General features: G+C 31.8%; 1 protein-coding gene across 1 annotated transcript in view; it reads left to right on the top strand.

Moving 5' to 3' along the window:
- The window catches only part of Ret (protein kinase receptor Ret oncogene), a 195,896-nt gene that overhangs the window by 64,264 nt on the left and 115,258 nt on the right, over positions 1 to 16,374 (top strand). Inside the window, exon 2 of the mRNA XM_072532195.1 lies at positions 431 to 664. Within this exon, the coding sequence (XP_072388296.1) occupies positions 431 to 664 (234 nt within the window). The remainder of the gene's footprint in view (positions 1 to 430; positions 665 to 16,374) is intronic.

The following is a 16,374-nucleotide window of genomic DNA, read 5'->3' as shown; positions in this document are numbered from 1 at the left end:
GTGATTATAACAATAGTGAGCGTGATAACCTCAGTTGGACAAGTTTTATTCATATATTCATAAAACCGCCAGTTTTTATTAAACGTTCTGGAAACCAAAAGCCAAAATCTCTTTCATTGAATCAATTTATAATTCTGCTAAAATGGGGTTTACATATATAACGCTAACCCACGTTTTTATGACAACAGCAGAAGCGAATCGAGAGTTTTCCGTAGTTCCTTTTATCTTTTTTGTCTTTTATAAAAACATTTTCGTGTAAATTCCTAATATCAGATTTTTAATATACAGTATAAAACTTGAATTTTTATGTATATTTCCGCAACTTTTGTATTCGAAAAGGATAGTGTTCATTTGTGGAATTATAAAATGACTTTAACATTGCTGGCTTATTATACCCAAAGTTTTATCTAATATAGAGTTTTTGTTGCAGTGCTCAGCGCTTATTTCTCGATGTCAGATATAAAACTGACGATTCCTCGAGCGATAAAAAATTACATAAGATCCCCTTACGACGAGTCGATTGTAGATCTTAGAGCGATGAGCGATGGGCCTCGTGGAAGAGAAGACTTAATTTATGGACTTAATGGAACTGGGGAATACATTCAAATCAATGCAACAACTGGAGGGGTTTTTCTAACTCCTACGTTCATCAAACAGATTGATAGTAAGTAGAAATATATATGATGTTATAAAATTTGAACGTATTTATAGAAGACCCTGTGGATTTCAGTTAATATTTGTTGCAGAATAACACCGGTATTACAAATTAAAATGTGATAACATAGTAGGATAAATTATTTTAAATATTATGTTTATATCAGATTGGGCCACAATTGATTTTACTGAAAATTACGTTTTATAATTATTGTTTTCCATATATTTTATAAATTATCGTTTTATTGTGGTATAATTAAAAGTTTCTGCTATTTACTGTGTGTTTAGAACTTTTTGCAGTCGAATATGTTTCAGTAACTTTTAAGTTATAATTAACAATATACCAAAAGGTAATTATTATCAATACAACATGTAGGCCCCATTCTATCTGTTAATAAAATCTGAAAATCTTGGAATATTGAAACTAAATATAAGCAATTAATGGAAATCTGTCTCATAGATAAAATTAAATTAAAAGAGGTAACAAAAGAAAAGAAAAATACTATTTCACTTTTAAATAACTTTATTCAACACCAACTTGTTAACAATACTTTATCGGAATGACAACAAACTATAAACTTAACTTGCAGTATGCTTATGCCCTAGCGCTGTGTAAAAAAAAAATAAAAAAAAAATATATATATATATATATATCTAATTTAATAGTTATTAGTAGTATTAGTATTTAGTATAGCCTAAAACCAAACAAAAACGCTCACCAAAATATATATGTAAGTACCTGTATAATATATGTGTGAATTACTATTGTAAATCATTATTATCAAATAGGTTATAAATTTAATGAGTATAAGAGATATAATTATAAGAGTAATTTTAGTTCGGCTAATGGATTAAGTCCACAGTCAAATGAAACCAACAGCACACACACACACAACATCTAGGAAAAAATAAGTTGTTGATTATTTGTGTTAGCGACTAAGACTAGTGCTCTATTTAGCGTCTGGTAATGCTGTAATCAAAGAGATTAATGCTTATTAACATTTTGAAGTCCTGTAGTATGAATGCTTGTACACCAATTTGTTCCAGATTATATTAAAGTGCATGTAAGTACGCCAAATACAATAATCTTTTAATATCGGCTTCGTATTTTTGCAAAATTTTGTTATGCTTTTGATATCGAACCTTCAACCGACTGAAAAATCAGCTGTAGACGCTGCTGTCACAAAATATGGCTTTCACATCGAAATTGGCTTCACTTTTCCAAGGTTTATTAAATGAACGTTACCTGTCCTCTCTCTTTCCTTGTCTAAGATATTTTCTGATGTTCCTAACTTCCCTAGATATTTCAGGATTGGCATCTCGAATATTCTAGACTTATTCTTTTTCATCAAGGAACTTTTTCTATGTGAGATAAATCTTACGGAATTTTCGTAACAATACTTTTACAATTAATTAATTTTATTGTACCTTGGACAACCAACTAAAACTTAACCACTGAATAAATTATTAGTTTTATAGATTTTAAATAATCTGCATAAATATCCATATTACAAATGTATTGTGAGTTTCTAAGTAATACTGTCATAATGTTATAAAGGGACAGAAAATAAACGCATGAGGCGCAAGCCTACCTAAGAATCAATGAGTAGTGAAGAAGGTTCTTATAGGTAATATTGGCCCCTGTTAAAAACTGGACAAAACAGGTAGAGCTATCTCTTAAAAATAGGTTAAAGTTAAAAATGTGAAGCGTTGGTAAATTTGCCGACCTCCCGCATTTGTGTTCAGTACTCTTTATATCACAGAGTGGCGTTGGTGCGTTCCACTGGTTTCTGTATTCGTTTAAGGTAAGTTGTAATTATCAAGTTTGTATCGATTTTGTTGTATTTGTCTATATGCACCACGACTCAATGATAAACTATAATCATTTTTGTCGTCGTATTGTTTTCGTGTGCAACCTGTCTGATATGGGCCCCTATACCTTGCATAATATGTAGGCCATATCTAGACCAGAATTTTATAGCTCGATCAATCACCAGTTGTGTCTTGTTTAAGATCAATCTGACGGATGTTAGCAATAAAGTATTGGGTTTTAGAAATACTTTTAAATGCTTCAAAGTATCTTTATAATATGCTAGTTAATATCGTCTTTAAAGAAAATTCTTAAAAATTTAGAAGACTAGAGGCTCAAATGTAGGGGAAATAATTTCAATTGCACTTGGAAGAAAAACCGTATTACGAAACGAGATCAAAGTACAGTTGTTTTAGTACATTTAAGCAATGAAGCTGCATATTATAGTTCAATATGAAATATCATTTGTAGAATGTTATTGTGTCTTTAACGTATGCTAAACATGGTTCTTTTGTAATCTTATTTGTAGTAATGAGCGCTGCTGGTCAATTCGTATCTCGTTGATTTTTTCCCAAAAAAAAATCGAAATGACAGTTACTGCGTGGTTCTGCACATTGTCAATATATGCCTAAGCGATTGAATACAACAGAGTTTGTGTGCAAAATAAATTATTAAAAATAAAAAAGATTAAGAGAGGCTTGTTATCTATGACTGGTCGAGGTAGAGCTGATCTATCGGTATGATATTGGGTTTGGGTTAAATGGTATTTTTGAACCCTGTTATGGCGTCGATTTTTAAAAGCTAGGGCGTTTCTTGAAGCGTTCGACTTGTTTCAAAGCGTTTCTTAAAACGTAACTGTATCCTTTCGCTTCCCAGTACTCACGGAGATAAACTCTGTGGTGATAAACTCATTCAGTATAGATCTAATTTTCTCACAATGTCGCTCAGCTTTTCTAATTTAAGTACATCTATAAAGCTCTATCTCTATCCGACCATCGGTTTTTACTCGTGTAGTGTTTATCGACGTAAGAGACAATCGTCACATAGTCTGTCACCGGAACGGGCTCGTCAACTTCAGTGTTCAGCACATCAGTGGACGCATGTTCACCGTGCACCCACTTTGTTAAGAACAAGGATTCGAGAGGGCTTTTGATTCACGCAATCCGAGCCGGTGTTTTCACTAGCGAGGTTTCTATCTTCAAAGAGTCTTAATTTGCTCATGTCTCGGTGTTAACTGAATGTTAGATTTCGATGTCGCTCTTCCTTTCTAAGACTTTCGAGGAATTCTTTGTATTACGGCTTAGCCTGAGTACTCCGAATGCAAATTGTAATTCTTTGTATTGTCCGAAAAAATTTCCATTAAATATTGAAGAATAAATCGGCCCTCGTACCGGAATTCCCCATGCCGCAGTCAAATGAGATCCTCGTCAGTAAATCTCTCTCGCGTGGCGAAGTTAATTCCACAGACGCAGACGATCATCTCATTCGAAGGTATTGGATTTTGCTGGATGAGTAGGAAGAAATAACTTACTCATTACTTAGATATTTTAGAATCTACGCTAATTCCAAAACTTAAGCTTCCATTGTTACGGCCCTATCAATATCAGTCGGCATTGAATCATCCACTTTTACTTGCTTTTTGTAATAAAAACATACTGATTACAACTAATCAAAAAAATAATCACTTATTTTTTTGCAATAAACACGAACAAATTAACTTATCAATTAAATACAATATCTTCAATTAATTACTTCAATTAACTATCAATTAAATATTTTGTTATCAACAGATAATACGACTTTAAAATGTAATACACAATACAAATAAACAAACTTAGTCAATTTTTTTTTATTTAAATCTTTACTTTGACGAGGAGCAGTCAAAACTATCTAGATATAGTCTATAAAATAGAAATATAAAGAAATACCCTGCATGACTAACCTGTTTTTTTTTTAATTTGGCGGTGTGTGATGCCTAATTTCACATAATTATCATGAAAAAAAAAGGATTTGAAAAAGCCAAAATAGGAATGCCTATGACTATATGCATGTCCTATGTCTCCCCTATGTCTATATAGTAATTAAACCATTACAAAATATTAAAAGGGTAATAAAAGCAAAAAAAATAATACCATTTATAAACGAATTTTATACCCATAAAAAATTCCCTAAAATAATTATTCTGATAAGTAAAGTGACAGATGTGTTCTATGATGACTTGCAATCACTGATCGTCCGTGAATGAACCATTACTATTAACCTATTGGTTATATAAAATTTGAACCAACTCAAAGGAAAAAACGGCTATGAAATTTTTGTGACCAAAAAAAATGAAAAATTCTTGTATGCGATTACTCTAAAATAATAATAACTGTGATATCTTGTAACACTGCCGTGCTACAATAATATTACAAGGCCAGAATCGCTCGTTGTCGAAGAGAATAGGGCGGGGTTATAGAAACTATATCGTATTTTAAATTCAAGCACAATTAGATAATATGAAATTATTATTTATTATTGGACGCCACCCCTGGTTTATCCTCGAAGGGGAAGAGCAAAAAAAAAAAATTAAGATTTATTGAAAGTTTACAAGAAAACTATTCTTTATTATTTCTTAGTAATGAAAAAAAAGAAAACATTAAAAGTTACGTCATCCCAAAGGGATTCCAAAATATTATTTTATGTTAACATTATCATAAACAAAAAATCTTTGTATCGTATTAAATTAAGAATTGGTTATAAAGAAAATGAATGTATATATATATATATTAACCCCAAATTTCGAAATTTGTTTACATTGAAAATAATATAGTTATTTATCAACTAGGAACAATGAAGAAAATAAAACTTTAAATTAAATTAGAACACTTCACTATATTTTCATTTTTTTTTGAATTCATAATCATTTCTGTTGTCTTGAAAGTAGGTATAATAAAAATTGGTACAACCTTAATCTGCTCTGTTTCTCTTCTTATTTAATCAGTCACCAAATTGATTCAGCTACGTACTATATCAAATCACCACCATCCTAGATAAGAGGGGTTAGGGATTCCATAAAAAGATACTGCTACTGGGCCATGATCTGGAATAACTCCATAGCAATACTATCTTGCGACGAGTATTAGAAATATAATATCAGCATTATAGCCTCTCCAAGGGTCTAAAAAAATAAATATCTATCTGAAATATGGACAAGAAAAGGATGTATTAGCTCACCTCTGAATTGAGACCCACTTTGGAAACACGTCTTAACGGTTGGACGGTCTTAACAGAAAAGAGCGAAGCGCTGTCATGGCGCCTGAATCTGGAAATTGGGCGTGAGTGACAAGTTGAAAAATATGCTCATCTACAGGATATATTTGGGAATTACAGAAGAATCCTTGAGTCGGCTACAGGTAGGTACTTAACAGATAGATGGGGCTATTAGTTTTATTAAAAAAAATATAATCGAAATATATAATGAGTTTCTTTTAAATCTTTTGAAACGGTTACACAGCCCTCCCCACGATTTCAACTGGGTACCAGCGTGGAATCGGACTAGGCATGGTGGCACACCATACTAACCTTTTCAAAAGTGGGAATAGATATACGGAGAGGTAAGACAAACAGAATGGACAAATATAGCTACAATCTGGACTCACAGAATCCTTCTTTCACAACTCACGTGGGAACAACTCAAAGATTTCAGAACAAAGCGAAACGCAGAACGCATAGAAATGACTCAACTATAAAATGTAAACAAAAAAAAATTGCATTCTCACTCTCAAAATGCATAGGGTATTTCACCTATAACCAATATCATGAACAAAGCGGAATAAAACAAAACATATCTACAAATCATTATTTGAGACCAAATGCTCGCATTCAATCGAAACAATATAATTAAGATATTATTATTTGAAATTTCATAAGTAATATAAAGCAAAACATACTAGTGTTGTCACCAAGATACAAAACAGATAATTTACTGCGTAGTCGTTATGAGACCTAACACAATAAAACACAAAAAAAAGAATTTTATCGTTTGTTCGGAAGCGTAGAGTCTTTCATCTATGACTTAATCCACGAATAACATAAGAATAATAATACAATCGTATCATTAACGCCATAAGATACAAAATACAAATGTGTCATCGTTTGTTCGGAAGCATAGAGTCTTTCATCTATGACTTAATCCACGAATAACATAAGGTAATAACGCAGCGCGTCATTATAGACACATTTAGAAATACACAAATAAAAGGAAAGAGTTACTAATATTTCAAAATTGGGTACATTAAAGTTCTACAAAGACAAGCCTTAATAAGTTCACTGGGAGAGGTAGACATCAGAATTTCTGTAAGACACATCTATATTTAGAAACAAAAAAAGCTGATGTTTAGTTATTAGTATGACAACTAGAATTTGTGATAACTAACGTGTATCATCCGCCTATAATAGGGACAACATCGGTAGGTCAACTTCGGGTAGGGTCAACTTCGGGTAAGGTCAACTTCGGGTAGGGTCTAAATAATTCTAGATTACATAACTAAACAGGTATTGGAGAACTAAAAAAAGTTTCCTGACGCGGGAGGCTGTTATTCTAGATTTATTACTGAAATACAATTATGAATGGCTTATCATTCCGACGAGTCAACTAGCGGGAATCCGCTTACTTCATCCCTAGCCTTCCTCAGTGTCTGGCCATTCAGAATATAGGATGTTAGACAGCAATAATCTTTTCAAACATTATTTTGGGGGGGTTTCGAATAGAGAGTCGAAATTCGAAGGTCTTCATACTAAGAGTAAAACTTAGGCAAATGAACAGATACTATAATGAACTATCATTGGTAACTAGACAGAGGAATCTTGATATCTTTGGTATAGATACCAAAAAAAATTACTTGGATTTATAAATCCGTAAAATAAGATAAATTGAATTTTGTATCCACTTGAAGACAACTAAAGGTATGTACAATTTATTGTAATATAAACCAACATAAGCATAAAAATATCACATTCTACCAAGGCATTCTAAAAATAAAATGAGATTAAATTTTGCAAACACCCTTAAAATCAATATAGGTTCTTGGTCGGGGTAGCACAAACTCAAGATCTCGATCAATACAAACTAGAGAGAGAATAATACCGAAGTAGAATAAGATAAGATAAAAATAAAATTTATGTCGAAAAGAAATACGACATATATACATATATATATATATATATAGACATATTGAACACAATAAATGATCAATATTATAATAATAAAAAGTAAAACAGTTCAACGAACTGGGGTGCGAGCCAAACTGAGTTGCTCTGGAGATCGACGTGCGGAGTCTCCTACACTACTTCCAGAGGCTCGTCTCTTTGCGACAACATCTGAGATACACAAAATTATTAATTGGAATAGGGATAGGTCCACTAATCCACTTGACTATAGCAGGATGCTCCCTGACTAATAGTCAACACCACCGACATAAAACAAGGGTTGTCGAGACAGCTCAAAAAAAAATAATTGAAACGTGTCAACTTCCTGAAGGGAAAGAAGCACTAGGGGACAGATTTGCCGAAGCAAAGTGGTATTCAATGTACTAAAAACTAGGGTATCAGTGCTGTACTGACCCCACGCCAAAAAAATTTGGAAAGGAAACGAATCCTCTCCAGGATAAAGTTCGCGTTAGCGCAACTCTTCCTGTACACGGGCCACGGAGGGATTAAATAGTCGCTGGAGAAGGTAGCAAAGATTAAGTACGCAAAGTCGTAAAGGGAATCAACCAAAAAATTAAAAATTAAGAATGGACTGAACATTTTAGAAGAAAGGTATTAAAAATTTAAGAAAACTGATTTATTCGGTTTCAGACAAATCTGAATTATCCGTCGAAACACTGACTGGTTGATAAGCTTTTAGGTCTAAGTAAAACAATAAAAAATAAACAAAAATCACGACATATTTACATGCAAAATTAAACTGGATGCTCGATTTGATGAATCGACATCAGGTACAGTTCGTTGGCTATTGGGCACAACGACCAATGGCAGATTTCTATAAATATGGCTCTAACCTAACCAAAAGGGTGGAACAGACCAGTGTTAAAGTTTCTGGGAGCGAAAAGAGGGATGCTTCCAGCTCAACAAAGGCGGGTGGCCAACTAAGTAGTCTTAGCAAGCTTCGCTATGGTTATCCACTAGGTAGACAACCTAAATAGCATCAAACAATAATAAAGTTGACTATGACAGTCAAGCAATGAATGAATTTCCAACCACTGGTTGAAAATTGAACTAACGCAAAAGAAGAAAGACAGGATGGCCAATAGTTCCATAAGAATATCCTCTGGGATTGATCACAGCGGAAAATTTCCAAGCAAGAAGACTCCCAAAAGGACAAAAGAAGAAAATAAATGAAAACCGTTAATACACAATCTTGGAGAAGAAGAAAGAAAATGGGTTTATGGCATACAAGCAACAATCGCTACACAAACAGTTCAGTTTCAAACTGCTGTTTCCAAAAGAAACAAAAAAAAAAAATCGTAAGAGTCTTTCACGAAACAAAAACTTACGATAAGACTTAAAAGGAACGGAAGAATCATTACAATCTTCCAAAGGCATAGAAAAATATTACAGTCCATCGTCAATAATAAAAAAATCGTGATGTTAGATATAACACACCACAACAATAAAAAAGGTTGAACAGTAAAACATTTTTGACACCTAATTGAATCCAATATGGTCGTCATACAAATCACAAAGAAATGTTTACCATTCTTTAGCAGAACTCCAGTAGATTCAAAATAATATAGACTTTTAATTCTCAGTGGGTCATTTAACGGTAGTACCAGAACTATTTTAATTGTTAAACAAACGTGGTCTTAACGTCGACATAAAGATAAAAGATAAATTCACAATAGGCGGCAGCGGGTTGTTTCACCTCTGTATATACAAAGAGTCACAATAGACAACAGCAAACTACTTTAACCTTCACTTGTACCATATCATGAACACAAGATAATAAATGAAAGCTTTTGAGCCTTAGCCAAAACTCTCAAAGCAAAAAGATATATGTGGTCTAATAAACTATTAGAAGACCGCAAAAATGTCAACGACAAAAAAAGAAAGCTACTGGGTATACCAGTAGTCTGACATCACACAAATAACTCAAGATACAATAATACAGGTCACGTGCCTGTACGTCCTACAGGACATCTCGAGAAAAAAAAGGTAAAACCACAAATAACAATAAGTTCCAGTACCAAAAACATACTTCTACTACATCTGACCACACAAAGACATAAAATTAACATAACAGAAGGATAATAACAATATTTCCGCTCTATATTCTCAACAAAGACGCCTTAGGCAGAGAGAAACGAAGTCATATCATTACTTCCTTATACATTTAAAACAAAAGAACCATGGACTGTAAAATATAGAAAGCATTTTCCTTTTCAGGAAATAAAGTTTTCTTTTCAAAGTATGAAAAAGTTAAACTATGAAAAAATAAATTTTTAAAATAAACGAAAAACAAATTAAAAAGAAAATTTAACAGGTAGCAGACTAAACATAAACATCCAAAGTTAAAGAGCTCAGCTTTATATCCTCGCAAAAAATATTTCGCGTAATTATTCTGCACGAAACCAGATAACACATTTTAAAATTACGTAGGGACAGCCTGTATATAGATATAATTCCCAGCTGCGAATAAAAACCATGAATCAAGGTTAAGAAATAAAATTCACTTAATTGATTTTTCAAATAACGAACGCTAAAAGCCATTTCGTTTATTTAAAATAAACACATTGAGGAATATAATTATTATGGTTCTATAAACAAATAATAGACTGAACTGCAAAGAAAATGAATTGAGGACTAGAATATAAAATGCTTGAACATATTAGCCGGAATAAATTCAAGGTTTCAATCCATACCAAACACTTATAAAGAAATAAACAAAATTCATTTTTCACTTATGGAATGTTTACCTTAGGCAGACGGGGAATAAACAGACGATTATCTTACCATTCAAAATACGACCATTAAAATGCACACGTAATAAACATTCCAAATACGTATTATGTATTTCACAAAATTAAAAATACGACGAGAATATTTCTACGCAATTTTACGAAGATTAAAAACGAATACATATAAATACTTTGCAGAAAAAATTCTAAACTGATTAAACAAAAATTGGGTAAAAGCAAATACACAATTTAACTAAAAAAATGGTTCAAAACATACAGACTTAATTAACCACATATACAGGGGGGTACAAAACAACTAATAATATTGAAAAAAAACTGAAGATACAGGAATATTCAAAAGCCCCACGTTGGGCGCCATTTTGTAACACTGCCGTGCTACAATAATATTACAAGGCCAGAATCGCTCGTTGTCGAAGAGAATAGGGCGGGGTTATAGAAACTATATCGTATTTTAAATTCAAGCACAATTAGATAATATGAAATTATTATTTATTATTGGACGCCACCCCTGGTTTATCCTCGAAGGGGAAGAGCAAAAAAAAAATTAAGATTTATTGAAAGTTTACAAGAAAACTATTCTTTATTATTTCTTAGTAATGAACAAAAAGAAAACATTAAAAGTTACGTCATCCCAAAGGGATTCCAAAATATTATTTTATGTTAACATTATCATAAACAAAAAATCTTTGTATCGTATTAAATTAAGAATTGGTTATAAAGAAAATGAATGTATATATATATTAACCCCAAATTTCGAAATTTGTTTACATTGAAAATAATATAGTTATTTATCAACTAGGAACAATGAAGAAAATAAAACTTTAAATTAAATTAGAACACTTCACTATATTTTAATTTTTTTTTTAATTCATAATCATTTCTGTTGTCTTGAAAGTAGGTATAATAAAAATTGGTACAACCTTAATCTGCTCTGTTTCTCTTCTTATTTAATCAGTCACCAAATTGATTCAGCTACGTACTATATCAAATCACCACCATCCTAGATAAGAGGGGTTAGGGATTCCATAAAAAAATAAAGCTACTGGGCCATGATCTGGAATAACTCCATAGCAATACTATCTTGCGACGAGTATTAGAAATATAATATCAGCATTATAGCCTCTCCAATAAGGGTCTAAAAAAATAAATATCTATCTGAAATATGGACAAGAAAAGGATGTATTAGCTCACCTCTGAATTGAGACCCACTTTGGAAACACGTCTTAACGGTTGGACGGTCTTAACAGAAAAGAGCGAAGCGCTGTCATGGCGCCTGAATCTGGAAATTGGGCGTGAGTGACAAGTTGAAAAATATGCTCATCTACCGGATATATTTGGGAATTACAGAAGAATCCTTGAGTCGGCTACAGGTAGGTACTTGACAGATAGATGGGGCTATTAGTTTTATTAAAAAAAAATATAATCGAAATATATAATGAGTTTCTTTTAAATCTTTTGAAACGGTTACAATCTTAATCTTTTTTTATAGAACTGTATATGTCTAGTACATATTTTAGTTTTGATGAATCGGAAGCATTAATAAACTAAAAAGTGTTTTTCAGCAAAACATAACAATATTAAAAGATGAATCCAAGAACCAACGCTTTAAAATTTAATGTAAAAAACCCCCTCCCTATTAATACTTAAAATGGTGAAAAGCCAATTTTCTATTATTAAATTATACGCGCACCAAAATACCCACTTAATCCTGATGTTATTATAAAAGGCACACCACATTTTGTATTGAAGGTGTTAGCTACAAAATTAAACCATAAAAATAAATTTTATGACCACAATAACCCGGTGCTATTTACTCAGTAAAACAACTTTTGCTTGATCAATTTGTATAAGTCACACAAAGCTCGTATAATTCGGGAGGGTATGAGTCTTTTTGCCCTTTCCTTTGACACAGTTCCATCGGCGGGGATTTTAGAATAGATTTTAGAAGTTTTAGCAAACAATAAGTTATTTACAAAAACTTACAATGATGTAAAAACATCTTTTTTTAAAATGTATAAAATTTTATTATTCAAATTTTTAAAAATTATCCAAAATGGATTTATAAATTTTCAGAACGTTTTCGATCCTATCAGATCATCATCAGTAAAAATCGTCTATATAGTCGATGATTAAGAGGTAAGAGGTCTGCTAATGCTTAAATTACATAATTTAAGTAACTAACATTATAATCACTAAGCCTCTAGGTCGATAATAAGGGATTACATTTTTAAGTTCCCAACTCGAAAAAGGGAACCTTATGCACTGAGAGAGGTAATAACCAACTGAAAAAAAATGTATTAAATTATTTATAACAATAATTATTTATTACTAATGTATTATGTTAGTCTTTTGCGTTTTTCTATATGCAGGTATTCTTTTTATTTTCCTTTTGCCATATTTTATTGTTTGAATATTTATGTCTAGAATACGTCTACGTCTAAATACTTTCTGACATGTCCTTTTTCGAGAGCGCGATTTTTTTTGGATTCTCTACTATCTCATTAAGCTCTGCATGAGGATTTATTCATGGATTAGTTAAAGCAAATGATGGGCCCTGCAACAAGATCCTATATTTTGTTTTGGTTTTCAGTGCCAGGTGTGAGGGCGTGTTCTCTTATGTGTGGGTATGTTTGTGTGTGAGATCTTCTGTCTATGTATTTAAATTAGGCTGTCCTAGCTTCGAAAACTTTTAAATATTGACCCCTTATTTCTGCAGCCTTGCTGTGCCATTACGAGTATAATACATTAGCTTTGTTGCCTGTTTCTTCTAGAGGATTATTGTTCATCATCACTCCTTGTTTCGGACTTTTTTAGTTTTTTATTTGTATGAAAAGGCAGTATCTTTTTAAGAAGTGGGAAGTAGAGCGTTAAAATTTCGTTTGCCAGATCATTTAACATCATATTTTCCTCACAGCACGTCACAAGTACCATGAGTTAGTACTACATATTTTCCACATGTAAGAGAGGAATAAAATTAACTAACAATGGAAATAAAATTAATGGGCGATTTAAATAAGTGAGTTGGAAATAATAACAAAGAACCCGACCAATGCATGGGAAAGAAAGGCAAAAGGAGAATATAAAAAGGGAAAAAAATATAAGAAATATGTAGACAAAACTAACTGGTCATATTAAACATGATATTTTAACCTATAGGCATACATAAATATAAAACAGTATTAAAAAACTAAAACGAAAAATCAATAATAGACTTTTTTTGGCTATTTTCTGGATAGCGCTAATAAATGGAATAGAGTACAAGACACAACAGTAAAAATAGAAGCAGAGATCGGAAGCGACCACTATTTGGTATTTATGAGACTAAAAACAATAGAAGAAAGAGAAGAAAATAAATGAAAAAATAAAAACCTATAAATTTAAAGCAAAAAATAGATAATATATCAGGAAAAATTAGATAACATAATAAAAGATAAAGAAAGAAAATTATAGAGGAAAAATGAGAAAATCTAAAAAAAAGTATACTATTAGCGAAAAAACCATGCGACAAGACAAAAACATCAAATTTAAAAGTGATAAAAACCGAAACGTGAACAGATGAAATACAAACAAAAATAAAGAGAAAAAAGAAAAATAGAAGATATTATGTAACAGTCATATCGGTCATTTAATCTTATTGTAAGCGGCAAAACATACAAACGTAACCGACATGATTTATGGCGTTTACAATCCTTTTTCAAAAGACGGTAAAATAGCAGTCAAAGAAGCCAAATAATAAACATGGATGGAATTTGGGTCGAAAATGACAAGAAACCATGGTGAAAATCAATAAATCTTCTTTAGTAGGTACTCTAAAACAACTAAAGAGAAATAAAGTTACACAGAATGACCAATATAAAAGTTAAAGATAGAAATGTAACAACAAAAGAATAAAATATAATGAAGAAAAGACGAGCTTATTTTAAAGCTACAAGCTAGCATAAAGGTATACGAAAAATTTAGATGAAAAGACATAAATAAAAAAAAAGAGATTTAACCCATAAAAAGAGAAGAATTAAGATATGTGTATAAATAATAAAAACATAATAAGAATAAACCATAATGAATCCAAGGAATTTATAACACATCATGGTGTCAAATCAAGTAATTAGATTTAACTTATAACTAGAACCCATAAATGATAAAATCGCAGAAAAATAACTTAGATGGTACGTGCATGTGTGTTAAATGTAGGATAAGATACTTACAAAACAAGTGCTCGAAACACGAGTGCACGGAAAAAAAAAACAGAATAGGAAGAACAAAAGCTCGATGGATAGAGGGTATTAGGAAGGAAATTCTTAAGAGGGATTTAGCATAAGACTTACGAAATCAAACACACGACAGTAAACTGTGGAGATAAATATGCAGAGCTCAACCCAAACGGTCTTTGACTAAAAGGTATAAGGCTTAGGCTTAGAAAGGTAAGTACGTAAGACCACTTTGTGCAACTTTTTGACACTTTTTCCCACACTTCTTTTAATACTATTTTTATGAGATATCTTCTTTATAATAATGTAATATTATAATTAACTTTATAAGTTAACATTGGCTGTGATAAAATAAGTAAGTGTAGAACCCTCTCAATATTGGAATTCCGCGCCAGTGCTTAAACTTATAGTCCTAAACGCCCACGTTCGTTTGTAGAGGTCACACAAAACTTTTTCCCTAAAATTTGAAACTGTTTAAATAACTTGTGTAAACTGACAAAATTGGAACATAAGGGATTATTTTTAGACTTGTATTAAATCAGAATGTATATATTCAAACAATTCTTTTGCAGTCTAAATGTATTATTTAATACTCGAGGAAAGATAATTAAAACTCAAGAAAGATTAATTGTACAAATAACAGATTAAAAACATCAGATAATGTAATAAAGTAAAGAAAGTAAGTAACAAAACAAATAAATATGGATAGATAATTTCATCGTATCTGTTCCTTTTTTGCAGAAATAAAAATAAACTAAAGAAACAATAAACAAATCAAGAAACAGAACAAGAACTGGTACCGATAGACTGTTACAACGTTATTTCTGTATGCTCTAGGTCTTCACACAGTCAAGTAGATACAAACTCATTCGAGAAAAGCCAGCGAATGTGTCCTGCTATTTACACTACTTTAGTGTAAGCTGCAATAAGTACCACCTATTTTGGTAGTCTTAAACAAAAATGACTGTGGTTTTCTCTTTTTGAGCTGTGCAAAATTGGGGTTTGTGCAAAATTGGGGCCAAATCAAACTTTGGGTTAGTATCTACGCCACTCTCTAAAGACGTAGGACATATAGAAATAACGTTATAACAGTCTATTGATGCCAATTCATACACGAAAAGTTTAACGAATTGTGCTCCTTTCGCCGACTATTTTTATATATTCAGCGTTCCATTTCATCAAAGCGCAGCAAATCTTTTGAGAAAATTTGTAAATTTTTTACATATTTTGTACAACTTAAAAAGACAGAAAACGACAATCGTTTTCGTTTAAAGTTACCAAAATAGGTGGCGCTTTTCTCAGCTTACACTAAAGTAGTGACTTTACATATTCACACATATTCGCTGGCTTTCCGTGTATTAGTTTGTATCCTCCCGACTATCTGAAGACGTACACAACGACCCGGGATACAAAACGGCACACAATTTGGCAAACGAGGCGCACGCAAAACCACAAAACACGCTCACAATAACAACAAAAGAAGACATAAAAAACATCGAACTGAACACAAAATTAACAAAATGGCAACAAGACTGAACATTACAACAAAAGAAAGAAAAACATAAAACATAATAAAGCAAGTTAAATTAACAGACCCAAAATTCACTTGGAAGACCACACAACTACTCACGGGACATATTGGTCAATATTTGCGAAACTTGCTCTTTGCTCGAAAATCATTTTTTGGAAAATCGAAAAAAAAAAGATTAACGGCCGAGTAGTGTGTAGCTCACAACGTAAA

The sequence above is a fragment of the Diabrotica undecimpunctata genome, chromosome 5 (genome assembly GCF_040954645.1).
Source record: "Diabrotica undecimpunctata isolate CICGRU chromosome 5, icDiaUnde3, whole genome shotgun sequence".
NCBI classification, from domain to species: domain Eukaryota; kingdom Metazoa; phylum Arthropoda; class Insecta; order Coleoptera; family Chrysomelidae; genus Diabrotica; species Diabrotica undecimpunctata.
Note: the sequence above shows the minus strand (reverse complement) of the source record. Positions and strands in the feature narration are given on the sequence as shown.